The sequence below is a fragment of the Drosophila suzukii genome, assembly GCF_043229965.1.
Source record: "Drosophila suzukii chromosome 2 unlocalized genomic scaffold, CBGP_Dsuzu_IsoJpt1.0 scf_2c, whole genome shotgun sequence".
In the NCBI taxonomy this organism is placed as follows: domain Eukaryota; kingdom Metazoa; phylum Arthropoda; class Insecta; order Diptera; family Drosophilidae; genus Drosophila; species Drosophila suzukii.
Window position 1 is genome coordinate 22,668,930 of NW_027255896.1, and position 9,399 is coordinate 22,678,328.

At 44.6% G+C, this 9,399-nt stretch overlaps 1 protein-coding gene across 1 annotated transcript; it reads right to left on the bottom strand.

Annotated features, from left to right (window-relative positions):
• Window positions 1-5,639: 5,639 nt before the first annotated feature.
• Window positions 5,640-6,482, bottom strand: LOC139354356 (uncharacterized). Its single transcript, XM_070998580.1, has one exon. It carries the CDS (start codon window positions 6,480-6,482, stop codon window positions 5,640-5,642), a length of 843 nt encoding a protein of 280 aa, XP_070854681.1.
• Window positions 6,483-9,399: the final 2,917 nt, after the last annotated feature.

Genomic DNA, 9,399 nt, shown 5'->3' on the forward strand with positions numbered 1-9,399 from the left:
CAAGAAGGCCAGAATAACCAACCGCGGCACATGGTCGAGATCCTTTGCTGAAGTAGTAAAGGATCGGAAGATCATTGGAGTCATCGACCAGAGCGATGAAGGCGGAAGGATCCCAAGGAACCAATGGGGTCTGGTTAGACGGACCCTTGCGTCAGTGGCCTTTAAAGTGCTAGACGAGAACCCAGGTCCGCCACCCGATTGCACAGATGCAGGGTGATATCAGGGCAACGTAAAGTTGATCGCCTGCGAAGACGAGAGATCGGCAGCACTCTACAAGGCTGCAATTAACAAGGTCGGCGAGGTCCACCCCGGGGCCAAGCTGGCAGTTTGCGAGGCTGCAGACATCCCGTCTCGACCGAGAGCGAGGGTGTGGCTGCCGTCGGAACCATCGGAACCAGAGGCTATACTCAGCCTGCTGACCAGGTTCAACCCGAAACTTCCAACAGACGGTTGGAAGGTGGAGAAAACCGAGCGCGTCACCATGAACGTGGTTATCCTCCTGAACCAGGCCTGCTTGGAACCCCTCGCAGCCCAACAACACCGGGTGAACAACGGGTTCGATAAGGTGCAGCTACGAATCTACGACACCGATAAGATAGCAGCAGACAACCTGGCTACCTGTGCGTCGTGCGAGCCCCCGAGCGACGACGAATTAGAACATGAAGAGGCCACCCTCACCGGCTACGTGTCAACCGACTCGGAGCTGACAGAGAGCCTGAAGCAGCTGTGCACCCAGGACACTACCCGACCAGGGCGCTCTGTTCTCCAGGACATAGCGGAGGGAGCGGAGGGTACCCAGCCCGACCTCAGTCCCAAAGATGGTGCAGTTTCTGCAAATTAACCTGCACCACAGCAAGGCAGAATCCGCTGCCCTCCTCACCCGCCTGGCAACAGGCAACATAGACGTAGTCCTCATTCCATGGATTGTTGGCAACAAGATCTGTGGCTTATCAACCCTCCTATACAAGCTTTTTTACACCAAGGATAAGGGTAAAACCAGAACCTGCATAGAAATTACAATAATTCTAGACTGTCCTCCCGCCGAGAACATCACTAATCTAAGATTAACCAACTGGGGATATTACAAAAATCTCCTCAACAGGAACCTACACGCTCCACCGACACACATACGCAACCGTCAAGAATTAGATAACCTAGTTAACACTTTTACTGATATCTGCGGTGAGGCCTTAATAAGGGCTTGCCCAAGCAGAACAATCAAAACAAAGCACAAACCCCCTTGGTGGAACGCAGCCCTGGCGAACCTTAAAAGAGATTGTAGAACTTACTTCAATAGAGCTTAATACAACAATAGCGAATCCTCCTGGAATTTATGTCATACAAAACTAAGCCTATACAAAAATGAAATTAGAATAGCAAAACGAACGATCGAACACCTCCTATGCTTCTGCCCAGCGCATAACCTAAAGCGCTTTCAAACCCTAGGTAGCTACACACTTCCGAACCTTGCGGTCATTCAGGACGTAAGCATCCAAAAACTATTATGTTTCTTGAGAAGAACAGAATACTTCGCGAAAGCAGATAACCCTTGAGCTAGGGAAACGGATCTTTCGGAGATCATGTGGTATCACAAGGGGCCCATTGCGGCCTAAGTAAGGGGATTAATATCTAGTCTCCAACCACTCCTACCTTACCTAACTGCTGCAAATGTGAGGGATAATTCATATGTTGACAGTCTTGTACAACATGACGATGGATTTCACATTCTAAAAGGCGTACGTTCAGCTCCAGCACACTGGGAGGCAGAAAAAAAAGTTATAGCCATGATTAAACAATTTGGGTTGCCTACATTCTTCATAACCCTCTCTGCTGCTGAATTTAGAACAAAGTCTTAGTTATTCTTTCTCTATTATTGGATAGCAGAGACATTAGTGAGGATGAGACAGCATCTCTTTCTAGCGCCGAAAAAGCTAGATTAATTCGATCTGACCCAGTAACGTGCTCCCGGTACTTCGACTACAGGTTCCGGCAATAAATGAAATTCTTTAAAAGCTCCGAGATATTTGGTGAGTTAAGACTCGTCCATTATTATTGGAGGATGGAGTTCACCGCACTCTTATGGCATGTATTGGATTTCTGGTGGCCCAAAGCTAGAAGGACCCGATAACGCCGAAGAGGTCACCAGCTTTATTGATCGTTTCATTACTACCAGCGGGGACGATCCTAAAATTCATGAAGTAATTCAATATCAGCGCCATAAGCACAGCGCAAATTCTCCAAGCTAAATGCACGATCAGAACAGTCAAACGAAGAATATGACGAACCAATCGATTTTGATGCAGATTTAGAAAATTACGTTGCTGCACAAAGTTACCAAATGCCAGATGGGACTGGTAGGGTAAAAAGACGTAATCATGCCCTAATTCTTAGATGGGTTCGCTTCAGTTTAAGCTCTTCTCCATCAGATTATTTTAGAGAGCACGTTATGCTCTTTTTCCCATGGAGAAGTGAGGAGACTGAACTCATTTCAAACGACAATGAAAGCACATTTAGAAAAATTTTTGAAATTATTAAACGCAATAAAGGGCAGTATGATGTGTTTGACGACATGGAGTTAGAGAGAGTTCTTCAAGATCTTCAAAATGTGGATAGAGAAGAAAACGGCCCCCTTCCCGAAGGGCCAGCCTCTCAATACCTTGATGAAGAGTTCAGTGCTTTGGCAGTACCCGACGTCGGCCAAAACGTAAATGTACTCCAAGATGAAAATGATACAAATGGCGAACTTCCTCTTACAAGACTTCCTCCGATGGTATCTGACGATAGCCTTTGCTCGCTTACCTGGTCTCTCAACTTTAAGCAACGCCAGTATTACGCCCACGTAATGCATAATGTTGCAGCCAAAAAAACATTTTATGAATACGTTGGTGGAGGGGCCGGAGTGGGAAAAAGCAGATTGATTTCTACAATATTTCAGTCTATAACTTGGTGAGCAAATAAACTTCCTGGGGCAACAGATTCCGCAAAGGTTTTACTTTGTGCTCCTACTGGAAATGCAGCTTTTGGGATTGGGGGACTAACGCTTCATTCAGTTTTCTCCCTTCCTGTTAATCAAACATCTGGTCTCTTAAGACCCTTAAGCAATGGCACTTTAAATACAATGCATTGCAAGTTGATTGATATCCAATTAATTATTATAGATGAGATCTCGATAGTCGGATCAAAAATGCTTGAATACTTAGATCAAAGACTGTCAAATTTTTATAAGTCAAGATGTAAGTTTTGGGGGCAAGTCTACAATAGTGTTTGGCCCAGTTGGAGATCGTTGGATATTCGCAGAAAATACATCTAGTCCCTATAATATTCTGGCAAGAGCTATCATTAAGTTATGGAATAGCATTAAGTTTTTCGAGCTATCGGAAATAATGCGGCAACGTGACGACCACGCTTTTGCGTTGGCTTTGAATAATATGTCTGAAGCCAACATGACAGATGCAAATATTGAGCTTTTCGGGACAAGAGTTCTTCCAGTAACCGATGTTCCTGTTGACGCAATTCACTTAATCTGTTCTAATGCTGACGTAAACCATTACAACTCCCTAAAACTTGCCCAAATTAGAACTGAAGAATTTGTGTCAACTGCAGTAGATACAGTTAAATCAGCTAATATGTCTGAAAGAAGTCGAGAATCAACTCTTAGGCATGCCCAAAACATGAAGACCTCTGAAACTCAGGGTCTACCATATATTTAACACCTGAAGACTACTGCAAAATATATGGTTACTGCCAATATTGACCTTTTAGCTTTGTTTTTATTATGGAAACTGCTAATTGTTCGTGCTCGCCTTTTATTGATTCTATTATTTGTAATGCATCAATAAATCTTGTTAAGTTTTCAGCTTTACCATCGAAAACTGGTATAAGCTTGGATGCTGTATTAATAAAATCCATATTAGATTGTGCCATTGTGATCTTGCTCTTCTGTTTTAGGATTTGTTTCAGTAAGGTCTTCTGATTCTATTTGGTCAATGTCAGTTTGTTTTGTTGATTCCGGTTCATCACCAGTTGCAACTGTTAGGGAAGTGTTAAGTATAGTCGGTACTGATATGTCCAACTTAATCTTTTGTTTAATTATATTAAATTAGATCGTAGTCTGATCAAAAATTTTGATACTTGGTACCAATGATCTTGATTTTATTTTTCCCTCTGGCCATGAATTAGTATTCGTGCTTCATTAAAGCATTTTACTACAATAGTAATGGCACTTGTAATGGTATTTATACCCGTTACTCGTAGAGTGAAAGGGTATACTAGATTCGTCGGAAAGTACGTAACAGGCAGAAGGAAGCGTTTCCGACCGCATAAAGTATATATATTCTTCATCAGGATCACTAGCCGAGTCGATCTAGCCATGTCCGTCTGTCTGTCCGGATGAACGCTGAAATCTCGGAAACTATGGGAGCTAGGCTATTGAGATTTGACGTGCAGATTCCTGAGCTTCTTACGCAGCGCAAAATTGTTTCAGTAGAGTGCCACGCCCACTCTAACGCCCACAAACCGCCCAAAACTGTGGCTCTTACAGTTTTGATGCTAGAATAAAAATTTTAGCTGAAATGAAATGTTCTCATCAGTACCTATCGATTGACCCAAAAAAAAGTTTGCCACACCCACCCTAACGCCCATAAACCGCCCACAAACTTCAAAAAATCGTAAATATGAACGTGTATATCTCGGAAACTATCAAAGATAGAGAATTGGGATTTCAGATTTAGATTCCGTAGCCTTATACGCAGCGCAAGTTTGTTACGCGAATATGCCACGCCCACTCTAACGCCCACAAACCGCGAAAACCTGTGACGCCCACAATTTTTATGCTAGATACAAAATTTTAACTGAAATGTATTGGTCTCGACAATACCTATCGATTGCCACGCCCACTCTAACGCCCATAACGCTTAAATCTGTATACCGCCGGTAGGTGGCGCATTTTAATCTCGCGTTGCTACTTGCATATCTCTATTTAGCTGAGTAACGGGTATCTGATAGTCGAGGTACTCGACTATAGCGTTCTTCCTTGTTTATTTTGAATTGGCCTGTTTTGAGTAAGTGACTTATATGATTTATCAAAGTCAACTTGTATGTTATTTATTAGCTTATATAATTCATTCCATTCCATTATATTATGGAGATGAATTATTTCTTAAGGACCGTCATTACTATTGCTCTACCTAGTATTGGGTGTTCGTCTACTACTGATCTAACTTGTACACCTGGAATGTTGGATAATACAATTCCCCTTTTGGTCCTTGTGCAATGTATTAGTGGAGAAGTATCTAAATTAAATGTTTCAATATATAAAATTTCTAAATCATAAATGCTTACTGAAGTTGCTGAAACTAATTTCAGAATTCTTTCTTTAAAATGAATGTCCCTGTTTATGGGGAAGACAACAAATATGTCACCCTTATATTTATAATTAATAACGCACGAATAGTTATATTAAAATGTATAGCGTTTATTCGGAGCGGCAGACGGACTGTGTAAAAGCTCGGCTCCAAGAACTTCATATAGACATTTGCAGGCTTACAAAGTAGTTGCTGAATAGATAAGCGACAGCTTTAGTGGTTTAAGAAAGAAAGCGACAAAGATAAGCAGAGAGCGCTGCATGTGCCGTCGTACACCTATGCGCGCATGACTAGGCGCTGGCGATCTGCTACGAACAGACTCCCCCCGTTGGAAGAGGTAAGGTTCCAACTATCTCGGAATCGATGGGCAGAACGGCCAGCTTGGCGACGGCTCTCTTGAAGTAGGGACAAATACTCGGTGCTCCACCTTTTCCAGAAATGTTTTTGCATCTGGGTCACCCGCTGCCATCTGCTGAGGCGGCCTTCGCGAAGATGAGTAATGTCAGGTTCAGGAAACTTAGTGTAGCTGGAACCCTTCAGGAAATGCGCCGGTGTTAGCACCTCAAGGCTTTCAGCATTTTCTGAAATTGGACAGAGTGGACGGGAGTTAAGTATAGCAGAAATCTCATAAGCAAGACTTCTTAATTCATCGATGGCTAAAATGGATGCATCGACTACTCTGTAGAAGTGAAATTTAGCTGACTTCACAGCAGCCTCCCATAAACCACCAAAGTGCGGGTCACGAGGAGGGATGAACTTCATATCGATCCCATTATCTAAACAAACGGAATATATCGATGCTGTGTGCTGCTCGCTCGAAAAGAGCTCTTTCAGCTCGGCATGCTCGCTCTTTGCACCGACAAAGTTTGTAGCATTGTCCCTCCAAATGGTACGCGGACTGTCTCTAAGGCTGATGAATCTCCTCAGCGCTGCGATGAAAGAATCCGTCGTGAGATCCTGGACTACTTCCAAATGAGCGGCCTTCGTGGAAAAGCAAACAAGGACGGCGATATAAAACTTGTAGGGTGCCTTATTTCTGGCCTCTGCCTTATGATAGAATGGCCCACAATAGTCCACTCCTGTGGTATGAAAAGCTGCATTGGGCTGCACTCTATACATTTGCTGGCAGGCTACCCATGACGTACTCCCAAGTAACAGGCTTCATTCGGAAACATCAAACGCATTTGTTGATAACGCTGGCGACGAACTTGCGGCCTCCAATCGGCCAGTACCTTTGCCGTAATGCGGCAAGCAGCGCCTGCGATCCTCTGTCTATGCAAACGGAACCAATTAGAGCCACAGAACGGCGGTCTGGAAGATCCTTTACTGAGTCTAGCAGGGACGGCCAATTCGACGAGCTTTGCAGAAGGAATGGAGGCCCGTTAGCCCAAAGGGAATGTTCCAACAATTCTCTTGGGGTACATCCTCGCGATACGACGTCTGCCGGATTCAAGTTTGTAGGAACGTGATGCCAAGTCATGTCTTTTGTCATCTCCTGAATTTTCGCGATTCTGTTTGATACGAAAATGTTAAACTCCCTCGGAGGTTGCCGAATCCACGCCAACACAATAGACGAATCCGACCAGCAATGAAAGGTGCAATCGAAATCTATGGCTTCCTTGGCGTTTACGATTAGCTCAGCCAATCTTGGAATTGTTAAGGCCTTCAATGGAGGTACCATTGACTTGGCACAGAGCAGATGGACTTTCGATTCTCCATTGGTTTCCGATCGCAAGTATAGACACGCTCCATAAGCTTACATGCTAGCATCGCAGAAGCCATGCAACTCAACGGAAGCCCTTGGTTGCAATACGAATCGTGGAAATTTTAAGTTCTGGACGACCGATATCTGTGAGGTCAACTCCCCTATGACGAAGGAATGGGCTCTGGCAGTGCGTCATCCCAATCCACGTTCGCAATCCACAGAGATTGCAGAAAAATCTTAGATATTGTGATAATAGGAGCTATTAAACCGAGTGGATCATAGAATTTGGCAATCGTTTACAATGCAACCCACTTAGTGGGTCGTTGATTGGTTGGCAGTTGAGAAAAATGAAATAGGAGTTGATCAGAAGATGGATCCCAGACTAGTCCCAATGCCTTGGCGACATCCGATCCATCGTGAAATTTGATTAGCTGCTCCTTATCGCATTCAGACTCTCCATCCAGGGCTGCTGACTCGTTCGAACACCATTTGCGAATTGGAAAATGGCCTCGCGACAGTAGTTCCTTCACCTGACGACGAATTTCTCTCACCTCCTCAACTGAGTCCCCACCAGATATTAAATCATCCACATAGAAATCTGTACGAACAATTTTTGCTCCAATAGGAAATGATTCCTCCTCATCGTAAGAGAGTTGATGGATGGCCCTTATAGCCAAGAAGGCAGATGGCCTGGTTCCTTAAGTCACCGTGTTCAATTTAAAAACACTGAACTCTTCCGTAGAGCTCTCTCTCCAAACGATGCACTGCAAAAAATCATCCGGGTACAAAACTTGCACACAACGGTTCATCTTGCAGATATCTCCACAAAGGGCAACTTTAAAAAATCGAGAGCGAAGGAGTATACTAAAGATTTTTTGTTGAATTGTTGGTCCTATCAGAAGTAAGTCGTTCAGAGAGCTAACAGAAGTTGTTTTGGAAGATCGTGCTCTCCTGCTTATGTACGCAATGATGGGGCAAGAGGGATTGTGTTTCTGACGGTTCCTTAGTTACAAGAGACATGTGATGCTGTTAAGCCACTTCAGGGTCATGTGGTCGGTTACTACCTTAAAGTGGTAACCTTCCAGATATGGCCTGAGCTTCCAGATCGCCCAGACGATCGCCAAGCACTCCTTCTCCGTTGTTGAATAGTTCTTTTTCGCGCCGTTCTGTAATCGTCTCGAATAGGAGATTACTCATTCGCCCTTTTCGGTGTCCTGGGTCAGTATTTCTCCGATGCCGTAGTCGCTGGCGTTTGTTTGCACGATGAAAGTTCTACTGAAGTCCGGGCATGCTAGCACCGGATCTGCTACGAGTCTTGCCTTTACTTCCTCAAACGCCATCTGGTGCTCTGGTGTCCACTCCCATTTACTGCCTTTGCGCAGCAGGTCTGGTAAAAATCGGCGGTACCACGACGCTCTTCCTTGGTATTGCCGGAGCTCTTTGGCGGTCGTTGGCGGTTCCAGTTTAGCGATGTCGCCTACTTTTTCTGAATCTGTTCCTATTCCCTCGCTAGTCGAGTTCCCAGGTACAGCAGTTCCTTCTTAAAGAATTGGCATTTTTCTGGATTCAGCCTCAGGTTCGCTTCTCTTAGATGCCGGAACACTTCTCTAAGGTTTCTTTTGTGTTCTTCCAGCGTGCGCCCGATCACTATTATGCCATCCTGGTAAGCGAATGCGTGAGGTGACATCTCGGGGCCAATTACTTGGTCCAAAACTCGCTGAGACGTTGCCGACGCCGAGTGAAGTCCGAACGGCATTACCCTCCACTGAAACAGACCGTTGCCTGGTATCTGCCAGTCAGTGTCAGTGGGATCTGCCAGTATCCATCCTTCAGGTGCAAACTGCTGATGTACCGCGCTTCCCTTAGTTGGTCTTGCATTTAGTTTATGCGGGGCATTGGGTAGGCATCCTTCACTGACTTCGCGTTGATCTGTCTGAAGTCGACACACAGTCTCCACTTGCCTGTCTTCTTTTTCACCATCACGATGTGGGAGCTGTATGGGCTCTTTGAATGCTCTATGAACCCCATTTGGAGAAGCTCGTCCACCTTTACGTTGATTTCCCCTTGAATTTTCGGGTTCTTGGGGTAGTATCTCTGCTTGATTGGCTTGTCATCCTTCATTTTGATCTGGTGTTCTGCCATATTCGATGTTCCCGTCATTGTGCTGAAGTCTGCCAGCTCTGTTCAAGAAACGCTGTAGTATCGTCCAATTCGTTTACTTGTTGAGCGACTGCTACTGATAGCTTCTCCTCGAGCCATCCATTGTGTCAGTTCCTGGCTGGTATTATTATCTCGTGTCCATACAGTTGGACGATTTAGCTTTAAAAGCTT

Bases quoted from the DNA above. Each gene is read 5' to 3' on its own strand.
- LOC139354356 (XM_070998580.1), bottom strand. From the start codon at position 6,482: ATGTATAGAGTGCAGCCCAATGCAGCTTTTCATACCACAGGAGTGGAC.